The 23,557-nt window shown below is 40.5% G+C and overlaps 1 protein-coding gene across 1 annotated transcript in view; it reads left to right on the top strand.

Moving 5' to 3' along the window:
- SH3RF2 (SH3 domain containing ring finger 2) overlaps window positions 1–23,557 on the top strand; it is a 141,641-nt gene that overhangs the window by 60,989 nt on the left and 57,095 nt on the right. The window contains exons 2-4 of the mRNA XM_012557997.1: window positions 1,830–2,099; window positions 9,800–9,895; window positions 15,781–16,104. Of these exons, the coding sequence (XP_012413451.1) occupies window positions 1,830–2,099; window positions 9,800–9,895; window positions 15,781–16,104 (690 nt within the window). The remainder of the gene's footprint in view (window positions 1–1,829; window positions 2,100–9,799; window positions 9,896–15,780; window positions 16,105–23,557) is intronic.

Genomic DNA, 23,557 nt, shown 5'->3' with positions numbered 1-23,557 from the left:
ACTCCACCATCCCATTGGCAAAGTGATGATCAGATCTTGCCTCTACCCCTAAGCTGCTTGAAATCCCTTTTTTAATGAACATTGCAGGCTTGGAAGGTCCTCAGAGAGCTGAATTAATGCCTTCCTGCACCCCATTACAAATAGCAAGACTGCCACTGTGTGTGGGTGGAGGGGACTATTTCACACCATCGCTAAGAAAAACACAAAACAAAGTATTATCCCAGGTGAAACTGAAGGGCTTTCTATTAAGCTTAAGTTGTTTGAACTTACAGTTTGCCAAACTGACTCCAAGCAAGACCAGAGCGAGGCCATTTCTGAGTGGAGAAAACCAGTCTCAATTAGAAAAAAAGAATTTGATAAAATATTATTTAGACAGACAACTGATTTAACAAATGAAGATTCTTTAGCTGATTTTTTAAAAACTAATGATTGATTTTGACTAATTGTTTTTTTGTCTCATTTGAGCTTCCTAGTGATCAAATCACTCATGATATTTACACTTTCTAGAGAAGACTGAAGACAAATTATACTGCATCACTCTCATATAGCACTTTCTATTTTCAGATGATTTTCATCTCAGTTTTCTTCCCATCAACACTGAGGAGTAGGTAAAACTGTTATCATTGTTAGGTGTCATCAAGTCAATTCTGACTCATAGAGACCCTATAGGACAGAGTAGAACTGCCCCATAGGGTTTCCTAGGCTGTAATGTTTATGGAAGCAGATTGCCAGGTCTTTTCTCCCTTGGAGCCGATGGTGGGTTTGAATTGCCGTCCTTTTGGTTAACAGCCAAGTGCTTAACCATTGCGCCACCAATAGTTCTCCATTATAGATGATCCACCACCATTCTGTCAGTTTGTCATACTGTAGTGGCTTGTGTGTTGCTGTGGTGCTGGAAGCTATCCACCAGTATTTCAAATACTAGCAGAGTCACCCATGGTGGACAGGTTTCAGGAGAGCTTCCAGTCTAAGACAGACTAGAAAGAAAGGCATGACTATCTACTTTTGAAACTTAGCCAAGGAAAATCCTATGGGTCACAATAGAATATTGTCCACTATAGTGCTGGAAGATAGCTTTCTAGGTTGGAAGGCACTCAAAATACACAGTGGCCACAGGAATGGACTCAAGCATACGAACGATCATGAAGATGGCACAGAATCAAGCAGTGTTTCGTTCTGTTGTACATGGGGTTGCCAGCAGTCAGAGCCAACTCAACAGCAGCTAACAACAACATGGATGAGGACAATAAGAGCTGTCCTTTACTGAGCACATACTGTGTGCCAGGCAATATGTGAAATACATTGTGAATATTATTTATTCCTCACAACAACCCTAGTAGGTACTACTATTATTACCCCATTTTATAAATGAAGGAATTACAGCTTAAGAAAGATTAAATAACTCGGCCATAGTTGCACAGTGGAAGGAGGTGGAGCCAGAATTCAAAATCAGGATTCAGATCCAGAAAACATCACTGACTTACTCAAGTTCACATAGCTGTGGATCCAGGTCCAAAGACTGCTCCCGCCATAATGATTAAGAACAAGGCCTCTAGAATCAGGTAGCATGGGTTTAGATCCCACATCTGCCATTTTCCAGCTGTGTCACTTTACGCAAGTCACTGAACCCCTCTGCACTTCAGTTACCCTATCTGATAAGTGGGGATAATAAGAATGTCTATTTCAAAGGGCTATGTAGATTAAACAAGATCATCCACATACAGCATTTAGCACATCAGCAGTGCTCAGTACTTAGTTATTAATATTATACCTGCTGCCCCTCCAGCCTCTAAGTTAAGTACATATTTCATTGGTCTGTGCCACTACAGGTACCTCGAGCAAAGGCCTTGTGCAGCTACCGAGGGCAGAATCCTGGTGACCTGAGGTTTAATAAGGGAGATGTCATCCTCCTCCGGAGACAGCTTGATGAGAACTGGTACCAGGGAGAGATCAATGGAGTCAGTGGGGTCTTCCCAGCGAGCTCTGTGGAAGTCATCAAGCAACTGCCCCAGCCACCCCCGCTCTGTCGTGCCCTCTACAACTTCGACCTTCGAGACAAGGACAAGAGTGAGAACCAGGATTGTCTGACCTTCCTGAAGGTAAGATTCTGGGCAGTCACCAAAGTCACTGAGGGCCACATAAAGACTGTGGTGGAATGGGACATTGTTTGCTTAGTATTTGCTGATTTTTTAAATTTTTATATGTTTTATATTTTTTTTAATGAATATATGTATATGTATGTGTGTATACAAGGTCCCTGGGTGGAGCAAACTTTTTGCGCTCACCTACTAACCTAAGGGGTGGTGGTTCGAACCCACCCAGCGGCACCGCAGAAGAGAGGCCCGGCAATGTGCCTCTGTAAAAGATTACAACCAAGAAAACACTATGGAGCACTTCTACTCTGTAATATATGGGGTTACCATGAGTCGAAATCGACTCAATGGCAATAGGTTTGGTTTTTTTTGGTTTGGTATGTGTGTATGCATGGATATATATATGCACACATATATGTCTGTGTGTGTATAATTCAAATGACACAGAAGTGAAATTTCTAGATAAATCTACTCAGAATAAGAGATAAGAGTTTGGTGTAAATGCTCAAGCCTTCTCTATGCAATTACAAACATATCTATTCACACATTCATTCATTCACTATACAACATTTTTAAGCATTCTTTATTTTCAGGCACTGGGATACAGCATGAGTGAGACATAGTCCCTGCCATCGTGTTGATAGAGTACCAGGGAAAACAGACATGCAAACAGCAAATTATACACACAGCGTGATAATGTGCTGTATAAAACTGTACAGCTCTTTCCACCTTATCATGCCTGCATCTAGAAGGATCTTCTTGCTGACCAAGTTATGGTCACATAATTCCACTAATTTACAACATTCTATTTTGTTGTAAACATAGTATTCAAAATACTCTAAACACACACAGTGACATAATTATACCTTTGTACATACATAACTTCTTACAAGATGTATTTTTCAAGCACATTAATTGACCTAAGATTTTCTCTCTTTTAATGCAATGTGCTTTTATGCATATCCGGTAGATTTGTCCCTTTTTTATCAGATGATTCTTCACCATTTGCAACTAATGATAGCACTACCAAAATCGGGACTATTTTAACTCTCGGGATTTAGTATTAATTATTCTTTTAACATTCAAATTTGTTCATAGAAAGTTATTTTCATTCTTGGGTACTGATGATGAGTAGATTGAATATAAGTCTGAGAAGTGGCACTGCTACAAAGACTCAGGAAGGATCTTCTGTTTTGTAAAATATTTTTATTCCACCACTACCAGAAATGAGATTTACTTCAGATTCCTTCAAACCAGGTAACATCACTGTCCTCCATATTTTGAGATAGCGATCTTCATTATTGTCTTGGCATCTCAGAGCGAGACTCCTAAAGAAGGTCATTCTGTAGCTTGAACTGCCAAGTTTATACCTAGACTACTGTAGAGGAAAATCAGTTTAATTCCACAAGCATTTATTGAGTATTTACTCTGTGCCAGGCCTTAGACACTGAGCTCTGGGGACGCAGCTGGAGGAAGACATAGGTAGGAAGCATTATCTGCCTCTCCATTCCTCTCTGGAAATTTAGCACACTGGGACACTCACTCCACATGCTCATTCATTCATAGAACCCATCTTTGTGCCAAGCTGGCCACAGGGGTACAGTGATGAGTCATTGTCCCTACTTTCGTGGAGCAAGGAGTCACTGGGAGAAGCAGACTTGTAAATGGGAAATTATGACCCAGGAGCCAGAATAGCAGATCTGGAGGGCCGTGGAAAGCTGAGACTTCACTTGAAAAATCTCACAGTCTTCCTAAACTCAGCATGTCCAAATTATATTCAAGATCTTTCCTCCCAAAACTGGTCCTTTCCTAGTGTTTCCTATTTCAATAAATTATACAATTCATTCATGCGTGCATGCACTCAAGAAATATTTATTGGATGACTGCTAAGAGACAGCCACTGTTTTCGATGCCGGGGATACAGAGCTGAACAAAACAGACCCAGAACCTGCACACATGGAGTGGACAGGCATTAGAAAAGTAATAACATATATTTTTAATTAATTTTATTTATTTTGTTATTGTTAAGAATTTACACAGCAAAACATATACCAATTCAACAGTTAGAAGTAATAGTATATAAATGTGTGATTAGAAATTGTCGTAAGAACAGAGAAAGCTATGGAAAAGTCTAATGTGTAATGAATTTACGTTTGGATCAGTCTAAATTACTGAGGGGCACAGCTCAGAAGGGCAAGGAGACCTCTCTGAGGAAGTGACATTTATACCAAGCCTCAGTGGATGAGTATCCAAGTTTAGACTGGTGAACACGTATGAGTGTGGAACAGTGTGTCCTGCATTTCATTTATATGAAGTACAAGAATTGGCAAAATGAATTTATAGTGCTAGACGTCAGAATGGTTGACTCATGCTAGGTCGTGGGAAAGGCCACAAACCACGGGGGAAATGTTCTATATTTTGATCTGGGTAGTGGTTTTATGGATGTATCCAAATATAAAAGCTTATTGACCTGTATATCTAAGATTTATATACTTTATGTATCCATGCATGTATGTTTTGAAGAAGATTTTTAAAAATCAGTATGTGTGTATGTGTGTATATATATACATATATATATATATATGTGTTGGTTAAGTGCTTGGCTGCTAACCAGAAGGTTGCGGTTCAAACCCACCCAGTGGCTCCACGGGAGAAAGACCTGGCAATCTGCTCCCATAAAGATTACAGCCTAGAAAACTCTATGGGGCAGTTCTATTCTGTCACATGGGGTTACTGTGACTCAACGAATTGACTCAACGGCACCCAACAACAACAACACCTATGTTTTATCTTCATAGAAAATAATCGGAAAAAAAATATGTACCAAGATGTTAACAGTGATTTTCTTTCTGTTGTGATAGAATTTTTCTTTGTTTTGTTAATTGTGTTGTCAACCATTTTTTTCTCTTTTTTGTGGTGTCTTTACCTGGTTTTGGTATCAGGGTTATACTGGCTTCATAGAATGAATTCAGAAGTGTCGCTTCCTTTTTTATGTTCTGAAATAGTTTGAGTACTACTGGTGTAAGCTCTTCTCCGAATGTTTGGTAGAATTCTCCAGTGAAGCCATCTGGGCCCGGGCTGTTTTTGGGTGGAGGTTTTTTTTATTACCTTTTCAGTCTCTTCTCTTGTTATGGGTCCATTCAGATTTTCAACATCACTTTGTGTTAGTTTGGGTAGGTAGTGTATTTCTAGAAATTTGTCCATTTCCTCTAGGTTTTCAAATTTATTGGAGTATAGTTTTTCATAACACTCTGTTACGATCCTTTTTATTTCAGTTGGGTCTGTTGTAATGTCCCCCTTTTCATTTCTTATTTGGGATATTTGCATCCTCTACTGTTTTTCTTTTGTCAGTCTGGCCAGTGGTTTGTTGATTTTGTTGATCCTTTCAAAGAAACAGTTTTTAGTTTTGTTGGTTCTTTCTACTGTTTTTCTTCTATCTCATTTATTTCTGCTCTGATCTTTATTATTTCCTTTCTTCTGGTGGCTGTGGGCTTTTTTTGCTGTTCTATTTGAGTTGTGTAGCTAATGTTTTCATTTTTTCCCTTCTTTTTTGATGTGTGTATCTATTGCTATAAATTGTCCTTAGAGGACTGCCTTTGCTGTGTCCCAAAGGTTTTGGTATGATGTGTTTTCATTCTCATTTGATTCTAGGAATTTTTTGATTCCATCTCTGATTTCTTCTATTACCCAGTGGTTTTTAAGCAGGGTGTATTTCAGTTTCCATGTAGTTGATTTTTTTTTCCTTGCTCTTCCTGTTGTTAATTTCTACCTTGATAGTGTTTGTGGTCAGAGAAGATACTTTGTATTATCTCAATGTTTTGGATTTTGTTGAGGGTTGCTCTGTGGCCTAAAATGTGGTCCATTCAGGAGATCGTTCCCTGTGCATTGGAAAGGAATGTACTTCACAGCTGTTGGGTGGAGTGTTCTATATATGTCTGTGAGGTCAAGTTGGCTGATTGTGCCCTTTAGCTCTGCTGTATGTTTGTTGAGTTTCTCTATAGATGTTCTGTCCTCTACCGAGAGTGGCATGTTGAAGTCTCCTACTATTGTTATGAAACTGTCAGTTTCTCTTTTCAGTGCTGTTAGAGTTTATGTATTTTGGAGCCCTGAAATTGGTTGTGTAGATGTTTATTATGGTTATGTCTTCATGACGGATTGTCCCTTTAATCATGATATAGTGCCCTTCTTTGTCTTTTATGGTGGATTTTGTTTTAAAGTCTATTTTATCTGAGATTAGTATTGACACTCCTGCTCTTTTTTGGTAGCTGTTTGCTTGATATATGTTTTTTTTCCATCATTTAAGTTTTAATAAATTTATGTCTTTGTTTCTCAGGTGTGTCTCTTGTAGACAGCATATTGATGCATCCTGTTTTAATCCATTCTGTCAGTCTCTGTCTCTTTATGGGTGCATTTAGGCCATTTACGTTTAGTGTAATTATTGTTAGGAGTGAGTTTATTGCTATCATTTCCTGGTGCTTTTTTTTTGTGGTGCTGATGTTTTCTTTGTTCCTCTTACTCTCCTGTGCTGAATTTCTTTTGTTTGTGGATTTTTTTTTTTTTCATTTCTTTTGTTTTTGTGGATTCTGTGTTTACTGAGACTTTATGTTTTTTGTCTTTATTTTGATGAGTAGGTTTATTAACTTTCTTTGTGGTTACCTTGAAATTTACCCTTATCCTCCTAGGTTTGAACCAGTCTATTATTACTTGGTATCACCTTGCCTTCCTCTCCATTAGAAAGTTCTATACCTAGACCATTTATTCCATCTTTTATTGTTCTGACGTTGTCATTTTCAGATTAACCTCTCTGGTTCTCTGTTGTAATTCTTTTGGTTTTGGATAGTCCTTGAGAATTCATTTCCTAGGTTGGTATCTGGCTGGTACAATCTTGTGTCCTAGATTCAGGCTGTGGTCTGATGTTGTTTGTTCTCAGACCAAAGGACTCCCTTTAATATTTCTTGTAAGTTTGGTTTGGTTTTTACATATTCCCTTAATTTCACCATCATATTTGAATGAGAGTTTTGCAGGATATATTATTCTTGGTTGGCAATTTTTTCTTTCAAGGTTTTATATATGTCATCCCATTGCCTTCTTGCCTGAAAGGTTTCTGCCAAATAATCAGAGCTTACTCTTATTGTTTCTCTTCTGTATGTGACTTTTTGTTTTCTGAGCAGCTCTCAGGATTCTTTGTTTGTCTTTGGTTTTAGCGAATGTGATTATGATATTCCTTGGTGATTTTCTTTTGGGGTCTATCCTATATGGTATTCATTGAGCTTCTTGGATAGTCAACTTTTCATCTTTCATGATATTATGGAAGTTTTCTGTCAGCAATTCTTCAATGATCCTCTCTGTGTTTTCTGTTTTCTCCCCCTGTTCTGGGACTCCAACTGCTTGAAGATTTTTGCTTTTGATTGTATCCCACATCATTCTCAGAGTTTCTTCATTTTTCTTCATTCTTTTTTCTTGTATCCAAGTTTTTGTCTTCAATTTCGCTGATCCTGTCTTCCATCATTTCAGACCTGCTCCCCAGCCCTTCTATGACACTGTCCATTTCTGAAATCTTGTTTATCTTTTGGATTTCTAATTGTTGTTTTTGTATGATTTCTAGTTTTGAGTTTATTTTGGCAGTTTGTTCCTGTGTTATTTTCCTGAATGCTTCCATTTTTTGTCTGTGTTTTCCATGAATTTGTCTATTTTTTTCCTCATTTTTTTTCTGCTTTTTGCTTAAACTCTTGCATAGCTCTGAAAATGAGAGATTTGAATTCCCTATCAGACAGTTCTAGTGCTTTTCTTCTTCTGGAAAGTCATCTGCTGTTTTATTTTGGATGCTTACTGGAACCATCCTGTCCTGTTTTTTTAATATGTTTTGACATTGTCTGCTATCTTTGGGACATTCAGTGGTTATTTTCTTCGTTTATTGATGGTAGATTTGTTTGTTTCTTCCTGCTTTTTTGTTATGTCTGAGCAGGCGGGCTGTGCATTGTTTTTTGTTTGCTCATCTGTGGGCACGATACTTTTCACCTCTTTGTTCAGTGGGCAGGGCCAGTCACTCAGCTGTAGGGCAGGAGGGCAGGTCCAGCTGAAGGAGAGTTGATAGGATGAGTTGTTTGTGGCGTGTATTAGAGCCAACAGGGCTGGGCAGGAATCAGTGCAGGGCAGGTTCCAGTAGGCCGTGCCTGTGCTGCTCAGGGGTATGATGTTCAGCACATGGTGTAGGTAGGCAGGAAGGAGGGGGGAGATTGTGATGTGTGGCGCTAAGATGGATATGAGAAAGAAGAGAGAAAGGAGAGAGAAACAGGAGCCAAAAACAAACAAAAAGAGTGCTAAGGGAGCTTGCTGTTGAAGCAGAGAGATAAGAAACCAACTGAGAAATGGAGAAAAACAAAAAGAAAAAAATAAAAATTAGAAAAAAATGAAAGCAAAGCCCCCAGCAATCCCACTGGTGTGGCTGCAAAGACCAGGGAAGTGGCTTCCAGGCCACAAAGTACAGCCTGGCTAGAAGGGGTAGGGATGTCACACAGCACCAGGTTTTCAGGAGACAGGGAAAGAAGGTAGGTATAGAGAGATGAGAAACTGAGAAATGAAGAAAGACAAAAAGGAATGTCCCCCAGGGATCCCACCAATGAGGCTGCACAGACTGGGGAAGTGGCTCCAAAGCCGCACAGTACAGCCCAGCTAGAAGGGGCTCCTAAGCCATGAAAATAAAAAGAAAACAAACAGACAAAACAAAAAGCCCCAAGGATACCACCAGCGTGATGGCATGGGCCAGGGAATCAGTTCCACAGTCGAGCGGCACTTCACAGCCTTTCAAGAATAAGCAAAGATGGCACACAGAGCCAGGTGTTCAAGAGAAAGGAGGGGGAGGTGGTGAGAGGCACAGAATAAGCCAAAAGAAGCAGAAAAAAGCAACACCAGCAACAAACAAATGGTACTCAGGGAGCCGGCCACTGTTGGCAGGGTGAATCCAAGCAGCACGGGGCAGAAGCCTGTGCCTCTTGGCCAAGAGACTGTGGCTGGCGGGAAGCAGAGGAGGCCAAGCAGGGGGAAGAAGGATGGGGGATGGGAAAGCGTATATCACTGGTTACCGGGTGCTCTATCTCCTGCTGGGAGCTCTGTGAAGCTGCTTTCCCGTACTCCAGGTATGCCAATCTCTGACAGGAGTCCAGAATGGTGAATCCATGCTGCATTAGCTGATAGGGGACCTCCACACATGTCTTGTATTGTCAAATATTTCTACAGTCTGCATATAACCTTTTGTAATAAGAAAAATTTGAATAAAAAGCCATTTTATTATTTGACACACAAAAAAATGAGTAAGTTCTAAAAGTCTTTAAAATTAGAATGAATTTCTTCCTTTTGCTAAGCTGAAAGTTTGTCTTCTTATGACTTCCATCTTGATTTTTCCATCAGATTAATTTAAATGAAAATCCCTGATTCTGCTGGTGATTGAAAATTAGAAACATTACCATGTTTTTTGGGGGGGGTTCCATTAGCCCTCCAAATTATTTCTACACCTTGTAGTCTTGGGGACCCAAATGGTATCTTTTCCAGAGAAAGATCATTTTAGCAGAAAGATTAACTAAATCATGAAAGAGCTACTCCATTCCTTGCACCTTACACCATCTGGGACTCCACACTAACCTCCATTGAAAGCTTTCCCCACTTGAAAACTGAGAGTAAATACGACCATGAAACTTTCTCTCTTTCAGGATGATATCATCACTGTGATCAGCAGAGTGGATGAGAACTGGGCAGAAGGCAAGTTAGGAGATAAAGTAGGCATCTTCCCTATCTTGTTTGTGGAGGTACGTAAATATCAAGTCTACATCTTGATTAAAGGTTATTCAGAAATATACGTCTACCACATTAATTCCTGGGAACAATTCCTGTTTGATATGAGGCTTTTTCAGACCTAAATAATGTCTCTAAAGATGCCAAAAAGAGTTTTTTAAATACCCACTGGTTGCAAGAGTATGGGGAAAAGGGCCTTTTTCATTCTGTTAATGGGAGTGTAAATTGGTGCACTCTCTCATATCCAAATAAGTTAATAATTATATTAAGAACCTTAAAAATGTACATCTCCAGTTAGTCAGCAATTCCACATCTAAGAGTTTGTTTATTGTGAGGAAATGGTTGAATAAGTATCCAAAGCTTTATGTACAAAAGTGTTCACCACATCATTATGTACACTAGTGAAAAATCGGAAATAATCTAAATATCCAACAATAGGGATTTAGTTTAAAAATTATAATGATGGAAGAATATATACCCATTGAAAATAATGTTGGAGAAGAATATTTAATATCATTGCATAGTTGAGATTATGGAAAGACATTTATGATTTATTATTAAGTGAAAAAAAGTTGAACTAGATGAATCTAGTGTTATAAACGTATATGTATATATAAACGAATAAAGGACTAGAAGGCTATGCATAAAATATTTAACAGTGGTGATCGCTAGATAGTAAGATTCTAGATGATTTTCATTTTTCTTCTGCCTATTTGTGAATATTTTCTAAATATTCTGAAAGGAGCATTTCAAAAAAAATTTGTAGGTTTTTTTTAAGATATCTTAAAGGAAGAAAATATGCTAAGCTATCTACTTATTTCTCCAGTATAATAATACAACCTGCAGTCCCTAATCTCACTAGCCATGAGCCTCACCCTAGCTTGGAGCAGGTCATTGCATGCTTCCTGCCCTCTAGGAGGGTGGGGTGAAAACAGAAGTGATCAAGGATCATGCTCAGCTTTCTGATTTGAGGGCCTAGGTCAGTGGTGGAGCCACTTTCAGGGTCAAGGAATATTTGTTGAGGAACAATTATTTTGACTGGAGGATGGTGGTTGACTCCCCAAGGGCAGAGATCAGCTGCAACTAGTACCTACTTGGACACATACCAAAAAAAAACAAACCCATTGCCGTTGACTCGATTCCAGTTCATAGCAACCGTATAGGAGAGGGTAGAACTGCCCCATAGGGTTTCCAAGGCTGAAATCTTTATGGAAGCCTACTGCCACATCTTCCACAGAGCAGTTGGTGGGTTCAAACCACCAGCTGCTAGGTTAGCAGCCAGGTGCTTAACCACTGAACTACCAGGTCTCAGTTGGACACACAACGGGTGCTTAACAAATTCTTGCAGATTTGAACTTGCAGGATTCCCTGCATTCTTTCAAGAAGCTTCTTCATAACTTTGAGAAAAAGGCACCACTGGTTTCATTACCTATTTTTAAAACCCTATTTTCCAAAACTTCTACATTTAATGATTATTCATGTGGATACTCTTCCCACTACTTCACCTCTGAAATTAGTAATTACAGGACCCTCAAGATTATCATCGAACTAGCCATTGCTTCATTTGTTCTCCTAATTGCTAGGAAGGGAAAAAGATAATCAAGTGGTTGCTCTAATCTGGGAACCTGGTTTTCAAAAATTACTTGAAATCTAAATTGAGCTTTTTAAAGCAGTACTTAAATTTTGACTCCAGTCATTTCATTAAGACTAGCACTTGCTGAGAACTTTTTAAATAAGCTTTGAATTACCCATGTCATGCAAAGCAATTAGAAGGAAGGAAAGCTTTCTTAAGAGGGTAATGTGTTTTTTGGCATAAACAGGGTTTTTCTTGTTAATGTATCACTTGATTTATTGAATTGCACCTCGATAAAAAGGCAGTAAAGCATATGCTAAGTTTACGCCCATTCTTGTCCAGACTTCTCCAATGGGCCCAGCCCCGGTTATATGACTCTTGCTCAGCCCAGTGAACCTCAAGGATATTGTTTCAAATGTGGGGGTGCAAATCTAAGAGAACTGCAGTCCTTCCCAACCAAGCTATTAATCACATTGGCAGAAGACATAGAAGACGCAGAGTCACATGGGGCCCTTTGTCGATGCTGATGGAAAAGGTGATGGTGGCACTCACCTGGCATCAGAGCAATTAGGTTGAGGCAGAAAAAAATTAACTCATTTCATTATAGCTCTGTTGGTGTTGTTGTTAGGTGCTGTCAAGTCGGTTCCGACTCCTAGCGACCCCATGTGACAGAGTAGAACTGCCCCATAGTTTTTTCTGGGCTTTATGGAAAACAGATCGCCAGGTCTTTCTCCTGAGGAGCCGCTGGGTATGTTCCAACCACGACCTTTCGGTTAGCAGCCGAGCACTTAACTCGGCTTAACCTGCACCACCAGGGCTCCTTATTATAGCTCTGAATGACCACAAAGAGCTTTACTCATTCAACTCAAAGTGTGTATATTGCCTGCTTAATAAGTGAACAAAGGAGTGGTAAGTGTTCTGGGGGAACAGAAGACATTGTCTCTAGTCCAGGCTGCCTTCAGAGCTTGCCTAGACAATTTCAGTAACCTCCTAATTGACTCTCGATATCTATTCTTGTACTCTTGAGTAACAGCCAGAATGAGCTTTCTGTTTCTTCATTTGTTTAATTTATATATAGTAAAATTTACTCTTGTGGGTGTACAGTTCGATTAGATTTAATAATACATACAGTTGTATAATGACCGCCACAATCAAGATATAGATTAGCCCCAACACCCCCAAAAAATTCCCTCATGCTGCCTCTTTGTACTCAGCTCCTTCCCCAACTCTCCCTCCTGGAAGCTACTGATCCATTTTCTGCTCCTGTAGTTTTACCTTTTCCAAAATGTCATATCAATGGAATCATACAGTATGTAGCCTTTTGAGTCTGGCTTCCTTCACTTAGCATAAAGCATTTGAGATTCATCCATATTGTTGTGTATATCAAAAGTTCATTCCTTTTTATGGCTGAAGAGTGTTCCATTTTATAGATATACTAGAGCTTGTATATCCATTCACCAGCTGAAAGACATTTGGGTTGTTTGCAGTTGTGGCAATTATGAATAAATCTGCTATAAACATTTGCATACAAGTTTTTGAGTGAGAGTTAAGTTTAAATTTATTTTGGATAAATACCTAGCAGTGGGATTGCTGGGTTAGATGCTAAGTATTTTACTTTGTAAGAAACTGACAAACTGTAGAAAATTTTTAAAAGCACAACTCGGATCATATCACCCCTCTACCTAAACCCTGCCAAAGTCTCCCTGTTACACTTAGAACAAAGTGAAGTCTCCCAGGCCCTTCATGATCTGGCCCCTGCCCAGCTCTCTGGTGTCTGGTGTCCTCTCTTACCTCCTGCTCCTCACGCTGTCCGTTCGAGCCTTTTCTCTGTTTTTTCTGTCTTTTTCTCAAACAGGCTGAGTGAGCTTATAATATCTCTGTGGAGTCCCTGGGTGGTGCAAACAGCTAATGCACTCAGCTGCTAACCTAAAGGTTGGAGGTTTGTGTCCACCCAAAGGTGTCTCAGAAGAAAGGCCTGGACATCTACTTCTGAACAATCAGCATTGAAAACCCTATGTAGCACAGTTCTACTCTGACACAGACAGGGTTGCCGTAAGTCAGAATCAACTCAATGGCAATTGGTTATAATACCTCTGCCTGGCATGTTCTTACCCCCATCTTCATGTGGCTAGCCCTTTCTTGTGATCTCTGTCTCAGCTTAAATGTCACCTTCTCAGTGGGTCTTCTTTGACCCCCAATCTAAAGTAGCAGCCTCCCCTAGACACTATTACATCAGAGCACTTATTGCTATCTGATATTTTGCTGCTTGTTGGTTTACATGCTGACTCTGCCATTTATAAGTCACCCCCTCCGGACGTCAGCTTTCTTATCTTCGAAGTGGAGGTAATGCCCCTCCCCTACTTGATGATTTTCCACAATATTAGGGCAGAAACCACATTTTCTTTAAAATTTTCTATCTCGGCTATTTTAATCCTCTGCACATTGCCATTAAAACATTCTTCAATGGACAAATTCCCTTTTACCTCTACAGTTGAATCTCTAAATCAGAATAAGACATGTGGTTGTTGCGGGCAGTTGGTAAGGATTATTACCCATTGCTGTCAAGGTGAAATTGACTCATGGCGACCCCATGTGTTACAGAGTAGAACTGCTCCACAGGGTTTTCTTGGCTGTAATCTTTACAGAAGTGGATTGTGAGGCCTTTCTTCCACTGTGCCACTGGGTAGGTTGGAACTGCCAACCTTTAGGTTAGTAGTCAAGTGCAAACCGTTCACACCCCCCAGGGAAGTGACAGTTATAGTAACAGAAATTTAAGTAGTTATCCTGGAATGTTTTATTCACACAAACCTCTGTTCTTTTAACATATTTCAGATTTCTGAAGGAAGTGAATTCACAGGAGCCCTTGGTAGGTAGGGTACTCAAATGATATTTTTTGTGAAAATTTACCGATATATTAGGCAAGGCAGACACCTCTACATTAACATAATAGAGTGCTGAAGATGGCTGGCTGGAGCTGAATTGTACGAGCTGGTTGCTACATTTTCAGGAATTTTGCTAGTTGGTTGTTAAGCCATTGGTAACCTGAAATCAGCCATGGTGGGGTTATCTACATCACAAAAAAAAAACAAAAAAAAAACCAGTTGCTTAGTTGATTCTGGCTCATGGCGACTGCGTGTCGCCATGTCTCAGAGTAGAACTGTACTCCATGGGGTTTTCCAATGACTGATTGTTCAAATAGATTGCCAGACCTTTCTATCAAGGCACCTCTGAGTGGATTTCAACCACCAACCTTTAAGTTAGCAGCCAAGCACATTAACCTTTTGTACCACCCAGGGGCTATTTAAACCACAGAAATTGGTAAACAATTGGGGTTTTTTTTTTTTTTTTTTGAGAGCCAGTTTCCTAGCACAGCACTGACTAGGAGATAAGAACAAGAACAAGGGAGAACTGTAATGAGCCAGAAGTATCTAAAGGAAGTAGAAAAAGATGGTCTTAGCATAAAGATCCAGGGCCCAGAATGGATTCACATTCTGGCTAAAACACTTCAAAGGTATAAACTTGAGCAAGTTCTTTCACTCATTATTCTGCAAACACTCATTAAGCACCCACTCAGGGATACAGCAGAGAATGCCATGTATGAGGTCCCTGCCCTTATACTGTCAGACAGCTGACAGTCCATTGGGGAACAGGCATGTAAGTGACTACACTACAGAGTTAAATGTAATGATGGGATGGCACAGGGGACTGCAGGGGCAGGGCACCAAGAGGGCAGGCACTCAACTCAGTTTAGGGGATTCAGGGATAGCTAAAGGATGAGTGGGAGGAGTCTACTAGGTGAAAAGGGTCAGGGAAGAGTGCTCCTGGCCTGGGAAGAGAATCCTGGCTTATTTTTAACCCCTTTAGACTTTAATAAAAAATAACAAATCAAACCAGTTGCCATAAGTCGATTCCAGCTCATGGTGGTCCCATGTGTGTCAGAGTAGAACTGTGCTCCATAGGGTTTTCAATGACTGATTGTTCAGGTAGATTGCCAGACCTTTCTTTCAAGGCACCTCTGAGTAGACTTGAACCACCAACCTTTTAGTTAGCAGCCGAGTGCTTAACATTTGCACCACCAGGGACTCCCAGAACTCAGTAATAGAGATTAATAATAGTACCTACTTTGCAGGAGAATTGTGAGAATTTATTGATATAGCAAAGTGCCTGGGACATACTGATAAAAGATGGAAGTTTTTATTTTGCTGACCCAGGAGTGAATGATTAAGGAGATGGCATCTGAACTGGCTTCAGACCAGCCTGGGTAAGACTTACCTACTCACATTAGATCAGGAAGATTAACTTCTCATCATACCTTTTGTCTTTCAGCCAAACCTCACCGCAAGACACCTCCTACAGATGAACAAAGGCCGTCCGTTATCCCACACAAAAAACCTGTCTCTGGGGTCCTCATCCCCGAGAGGCAAAGCAACCGACTCACCCACCCTCCGTAGGGGCCCTGGGTCCAGGAGGAAGGGGCCTGGGCAGTTCTCCATCACAACAGCCTTGAACACTCTCAACAGGATGGTCCATTCTCCCTCAGGACGCCATATGGTGGAGATCAGCCCCCCAGTGCTTATCAGCTCCAGCAACCCCTCTGTGATCACTCAGCACATGGAGAAAGCAGACGTTCCTCCCAGCTCCACTGGGCAGGTAGGGAACAAACCACTGGGATAACGGCACCTTGGAATTTGGGCAGGTGATTTGCACCATGTCAAAAGCAATATTTGATGTTTCACAACTGCTAAGCACCCATAATGTATAAATAATAACTATTGCCGTATATGATATGTGTAAGAGCACCACAAATTGAGAGTCATTGTCCATCCCTCTGGACTGGGCAGTGTTTCTTTCTGTTGTACATAGGGTTGCTATGAGTTGGAACCGATTCAACAGCACCTAACAACAACAACAACAGTTCATTCCTCTGACAGTTTGTTTATTAGGCATCAGTTGGAAAGGAAGGAAAAAGAAACTATGGGTCACTGAAAGGTTTCAAGATGGGTTACATAATTTGTGGGGCCCAATACAAAATGAAAATAAAGGGCCCCTTGCTCAAAAATTGTTAAGAATTTCAGGATGGCAACAACAGAGCATTAATCCAAGTGTAGGACCCTTTTAAGCACAAGGCCCTGGGCAGCTACACAAGTCATACATCCAGGAAGCCAGCCCTAGGTGTTTTCATATGGAGAATCTAATAAGATAATGTACATAAAATGCTTAGCACAGTGCCTGGCATATAATGTTGTTGTTGTTGGCTGTTAGTAAGCCGACCTCTGACTCATTGTGACCCCATGTACAATGGAACAAAACACTGCCTGGTCCTGCGCCATCCCCATGATTGGACTATTGTATTCATAGGGTTTTCCTTTGCTGATTTTCAGAAGTAGATCACCAGGCCTTTTTTCCTAGTCCATCTTAGTCCAGAAGCTCCGCTGAAACCTGTTCAGCATCGTAGCAGCACACAAGCCTCCACTGAGATGGGTGGTGACTGTGCATGAGGTGCATTGGCTGAGAATTGAACCTGGGTCTCCCAAATACAAAAAAAAAGAAAAAGAAAAAAACCCATTGCCAGCAAGTCAGTTCTGACTTATAGAGACCCTATAGGACAGAGTAGAACTGCCCCATAGGGTTTCCAAGGAGTGGCTGGTAGAGTCAAACTGCCAACATTTTGGTTAGCAGCCGAGCTCTTAACCACTGTGCCACCAGGGCTCCGGGTCTCGTATATGGAAGATGACAATTCTACCACTGAACCACCAATGACCCAAACCAGTTGCTGTCAAGTCGATTCCAACTCATGGCATATACTAAGCACTCAAAAAATGTTAGCTCTTATTTCTATTGTTATTATTAACCCTGATCACTGAGTTACCAACTAAAGGGAGATAAACCAAGAGGCGGGTATGGCAATCCAGAAGCTGAAGTGCTTCTAACAGCATGTGGCTATTTAGGATGAAGGACACTTTAAAAGATGAAGAAGTAGAGATATGAGGCAAAGTAATTAAAGACTGCCTGTTGGGTATTCAGCTGAAAACACTCTTTGGAATCATGCAGGTGGCAACTTGAAAGGACAAACCTCAACTTATACTGATGTATTTTTTTTCAAGAAGCTGTAGATCTTGTTTTAAACATGAATCTCTAGCTTGGGATTAAACAGCTTAATTGGACTCTAATCCCTTTTTAACAAGACAAGAAGGAGGAGAGAGTCAAGGGCTCCTCAAAGACCTGTGCGGTGGTCTGAAAGGAAAACAATCACATCCCACAACACTTTATATCTTATAACACTGTCTGGATCGCTACAAGGTTGTAATTCCATAATTCACGTAATTCTGCCCACCATCTTATCTGCACTACACTCAAACACACACATGCATGCACAAATTCCACCAAATATACTCTCCTTGCATAAAACACAGTAAAACTTCTTCCCTACACACACACATTCCAAAAGCTTTGTTATAATTACATACACACTGTGCCCAGTGTCCCCCCCCCACACACACAGACATGCACACACACTCACACGTGTGTACACATACATAAACACTCTAAAATGGGGATCTGGTGACTCAAAATTAAACCAAAGAATAACAGAATTTTTCTGAAATCATACTTTATATATAAACCAAAAAAAAAAAACCAAACAAACTCTTTGCCATCGAGTTGATTCTGGCTCACAGCAGCCCCATGTGTTACAGAGTAGAACTACTCCATAAGGTTTTCTTGGTTGTAATCTTCATGGGAGCAAATCACCAGGCCTTTCTTCCACAGCACTGCTGGGTAGATTTGAACTGCCAAACTTTAGGCTAGTAGTTGAGCACAAACCATTTGCACCACCCAGGGACCTTACTTTATATACGTTGTTGTTGTCATTAGTTGCTGTCAAGCCAATTCCCACTCATGGAGACGCCATGTGTGCAGAGTGGAACTGCTCCATAGGTGTTTTCAAGGCTGTGACCTTTTGGAAGCAGATCACCAGGCCTGTCTTCCAAGATGCCTCTGAATCAGTTCAAACTGCCAACCTTTCAGCTAGTAGTCGAACGCTTAACCATTTGCACCACCAGGGACTTTTACAAGCTATACCTAAAGTTGAGTGGAAAGTTGAGCAAATGATAAGTTCTCCTGCTTCCTTTTTCTCTAACATCCTTGAGACCTGTGATTGGGTCTAGCTTATCACACTCCCCATATTTGCCCCTACCCCAGCAACCAGCAGAGTACCTAGTCCCTAGTATTATATATGATAGATATTGGATGAATTAAATTGTTCAACATATAGGCAAAACAGTCTAGACTCTAGGATGTCTCTTCTCTAGGGAAGCTGACACTGGAAATGACAAAGTTCATTCAGTATTTTAACCCTTTCAGGACCCTATTATTTTCTGCTTTAAAAAAAAATTTTTTTGATACTATGTGTTTTCAGTAATGGAAGGCATGCTGAATCAAGGAGTCTTTCTGAACTCATGTTATGAAATATGGATTTTGATACATATTTTGTCCCAAAAAATTTAATGGTTTCATACATAATATTTTGTGGGGAACATATGTTCCAAAAAACATTAAAGTTTTCATACATAAAAGGCACCTTCCATTTGGTTCTATTGGGCACCTCTGCTTTCCAAATATGACCCCCCCAAAAAAAAATCCAAACCCACCATGGCTCCCTGACATCATACAGGAAGCCATGAATAAGCTTACAAGGATTATCTACCTGTACGAGATCCAAAAGAGACAAAAGTTTAACCCAATCACACTTCCTGGATGCACTGCCTCATACATAAGCCTTCTACCTTAGTGAATTTTCACCAAAGGACATTTCTTTCTTACTGTTACACAAACTCCCCACTGGAGGGTATCAAATACCTTTAGTGGGAAAAGTAGCCTCCAAAAAACCTGAGAGACCAAAAATGTGGGCAGGTTCTGTCCCAAGGAGCATTAAAGAGTTAACAAACACTTGACACCTTACTGTGTTTGAGATGTTGGGAAACTGGTGAAAAATAAACCCGTTGCCATTGATTCCAACTCATAGTGACCTTATAAGACAGAGTAGAACAGCCCCATGGGTTTCCAAGGAGTGGCTGGTGGATTGGAACTGCCAACCTTTTGGTTCACAACCAAGCTCTTAACCACTGCGCTGTGAAGAATAAGATAGATAAAATTCAGCATTCTTCCACTTTGCAGTCTAGAGGAGAGAAAATGGTCAGTAATCAAATGTATTTTTAAAAAAAGATCATAAGTAGTTAATAATAAGAGTTAGGTTGAAAAGAGCCTTGGAAACTACCCTATATCAGGCAGTCAGGGAAGACCTCACTGAATAGGTGATATGTAAGTTGAGGCCTGAAAGATAAAAAGTAACTGTCGTAGGAAGACCTTGGAAAAGGACATTCTAGGCAGAGGGAACGGCTTGTGCAAAGGCCCTATGGCAAAAACGCACTCACTCAAAGAATGTTAGGCCATTGCGACCAGAACACAGGGAGAGAGAAACAGTAGAAAGAGCTGAGGTCAGTCAGATAGGCAGCACCTTTTAGACCAGGGAAAGAAGTTTGAATTTTGTTATGAATGCAATGAGAAACTAACAGATGGTTTTTAGAAGAAAAATGAGATGATGTGGTTTATTTTTAAAAGTCTGGTGTGGCCACTATGTGGAAAGGAATTTTAAAAGAGGTTAGAAAGAAAGCAAGAAGACCAGTTAGGAAGCTGTTGCAGGAATCAAAGACAACAATATTGATGACTTGAGTAAACAGACACATCAATAATAGATTCAGTATATGCTTCAGATATACAGTCAACATACATTGCTAGCAGATTGGGTGGTGGGGAGTGATGTAGGAAAGAAAGGCATCAAAACTTTTGACTTGAACACTGGGTAGATGGTGGTACCATATACTTAAACAGGGAAGACTGGGGAGGAATTGTTTCCAATAGACAGACCATAGGCCAGTGTAACTCTTTCAACTGATAAACATCCATTGAGTGCTTACAAAGTATTAGTAACTATAGTGATTACTAAGATTCTACTACTAAATCATCAAGAACATTAATAATAATCTCAACCATTTATTGAAACTAATATGAGTTGGGAGCCCTGGTGGCACAGTAGTTAAGTGATACGGCTGCTAACCAAAAGGTCGGCAGTTCAAATCCACCAGCTGCTCCTTGGAAACTCTATGGGGCAGTTCTCTTCTATCCTATAGGGTCACTATGGGTTGGAATCAACTCGACAGCAACAGGTCTGGTTTTTTGCTTTGGGATATAAGTTGGGTGGGTGGGTAGGTAGATAGATATCTAGATAGCTAGCTAGGTAGGTAAGTAGATAGGTAGGTAGGTAGGTAGACGGACAGACAGGGTGATAGCCTCTGATAGCAAAGTTTTCATTTGCTGCCGATCTCCCGAGTCCTGCCCTCCATCCATAAAATGTAATGAGAGCCTTTACAGGGAAGGTATTATCACCATTTTACAGTGAGGTAACTAAAGCTTCAAAAGAAAAAATGATTTGTCCAAGTTTGTGTAATTAATAAACACTGAGAGTCTAGAACTGACCCTAAAACTGTCTGATTCTAGAGCACAAGCTCTTGGCACTATACTATGCTGTCAACAAAGATCACATCAGGCAGCACTGTTATATCAACATAGTTTGTCTGGATGTCTGCAGCCTCCCTTTTCTTGGATGTCTTCCCTTGACTCCCTTTAGACTCCAAGGCCTTCCAGCATTCTCTTCTCTACCCACCCCTCAGTAAAGAATTTGCCCTCAGTCTTTTGCACTTGAAGGACGCTTTCATATATTTATCACTTCGTTCCTTTTTGAACTAGCAACTGTCCAAGCATTTATGTTACTGAAGGTACCAAAAATAACCTCTTACCCTGGAGCAACTCACAGTCTAGCAGGACTACAATAAATAAATAAATAAAATGACTAACTCTGGTGGAGTGAAGGAGTCCCTGGGTGGTGTGAATGGTTAAGCGCTTCGCTACTAACTGAAAGATTAGTGGTTGGAATCCCCCAAGAGGTGCTTCGGAGTAAAGGCCTGGCAAGCTACTTCTGAAATATCAGCCATTGAAAATCCTATGGAGCACAGTTCTACTCTGACACACATGGGGTCATTGTGAATTGGAATTGTCTTAAAAGAAACTGGTTTTTATAGATGAGTGGGAACTTCTTAAAGTAGGATGCGTTCCCTAGTGGCATCTATGCTGACTTAGGTGGTGTAGAGACTCATAACTTAAAAACACTGAACTGTAAACTAAGAAAGTTATTCCCTTTGCAAGTTTTCTCAGGCCCCAGATGATAGCAAGAAGGTCTAGTCTGTCTTTAACACTTCTTTAACACTTGCTAATCTCCCTCTGTAAGGAAGAGAGAGCAAGGCATAATGCTCAGAGCTTTGGGAAGCTATTGCCCATCCCTGGATTACACAATACTGGGTTTTATTATTTCTTGTTGGTTACCTTCCATATAGAACAATACCAGTTTTTTGTTCACAGAAGTAAATGAAAAATTTTAAATACTTTATTTGAATTCTAAGGATTTTTTTTTTTTTTTACTTTAAAGACCAGTAAATTAATAGTGATACAATATGTGACAATGGCAAAAACTGTGAAGATGGGTTGCAATGCAGTTTAGGAAAAACTGATCTAGTATGATACTTGCACGACTAGAGGGTGTATGAAGTGCTAAGGAGGGACATTTGTTCATTTCAGCCCTGTGTTTTCTCTCCCAGGAATATCTGGATGTTGAGTTCCTTCTGTGACTATAGAGTAAGTAGTATAGTAGGAAAATTCTATCAGGAAAAGAGCCTCTTCAAAACATGTCCAGGCCCCACCAACTATGTACAGTAGATTTGAGGGGCCAGAGTGGAATAAGGGGACAGTTTTCTGTGAAAACAGCTCTGAAATCACCCAGTTAAATAGCCTATTCCTCCTCCATTTCATATTCCACATATTGCTCATTGCATGTTTGCAGTGTTGTTTAACACGACCCTCTCTCCTTTGCACTTTTTTTATTATTGTTGTACTTTAGATGAAGATTTGCAGAACAAACTAGCTTCTCATTAAACAATTATTATACATATCGTTTTGTGACATTAGTTGCCAACCCCACGATATGTCAACACTCTCCCCTTCTAGACCTTGGGTTCCCTATTACCAGCTATCCTGTCCCCTCCTGCCTTCTTGTCCTTGCCCCGGGGCTGGTGTGTCCCTTTAGTCTTGTTTTGTTTTATGGACCTGTGTAATCTTCGGCTGAAGCGTGAGCCTCAGGAGAGACTTCAGTACTGAGCAATAAGTGTGGCCGGGAGCCATACTCTCCAGGTTTCTCCAGTCTCTGTCAGACCAGGAAGTCTGGTCTTGTGTGTGTGTGTGTGTGTGTGTGTGTGTGTGTGTGTGTAAGTTAGAATTTTGTTCTACATTTTTCTCCAGCTCTGTCAGGGACCCTCTGTTGTGATCCTTGTCAGAGCAGTCGATGCTGGTAGCCCGGGAGCCATCTAGTTGTGCTGGACTCAGTCTGGTGGAGGCCGTGGTAGACATCGTCCATTAGTCCTTTGGACTAATCTTTCCCTTTTGTCTTTGGTTTTCTTGATTCTCCCTTACTCCAGATGGGGTGAGACCAGTGGAGTATCTTAGATGGCTGCTCACAAGCTTAAAACCCCAGACACTACTCACCAAAGTAGAATGTGGAACATTTTCTTTATAAACTATGTTATGCCAACTGAGCTAGATGTTCCCCGAGACCATGGTCCCCACAGCCCTCAGCCCAGTAATTTGGTCCCTCAGGGAGTTTGGTTGTGTCTATGGAGCTTCCATGACCTTGCCTTGTACAAGTTGTGCTGGCTTCCCTAGTGTTGCGTACTGTCTCACCCTTCACCAGAGTTACCACTTATCTATTGTATATTTAGTTTTTTTCCATCCCCACTCATCCCCGTCCTCGTAACCATCAAAGATGTTTCTTTCTGTGTATAAACCTTCTCATGAGTTTTTATAGTAGTGGTCTCATACAATATTTGTCCTTTTGTGATTGAGTTAACTCACTCAGCATAATGTCCTCCAGAATCATCCATGTTGTGAGACGCTTCACAGATTCATCATTGTTCTTTATTATTGCATAGTATTCCAGTAT

Source organism: Trichechus manatus, unplaced genomic scaffold (assembly GCF_000243295.1).
Source record: "Trichechus manatus latirostris isolate Lorelei unplaced genomic scaffold, TriManLat1.0 scaffold00130, whole genome shotgun sequence".
Taxonomy (NCBI): domain Eukaryota; kingdom Metazoa; phylum Chordata; class Mammalia; order Sirenia; family Trichechidae; genus Trichechus; species Trichechus manatus.
Note: the sequence above shows the minus strand (reverse complement) of the source record. Positions and strands in the feature narration are given on the sequence as shown.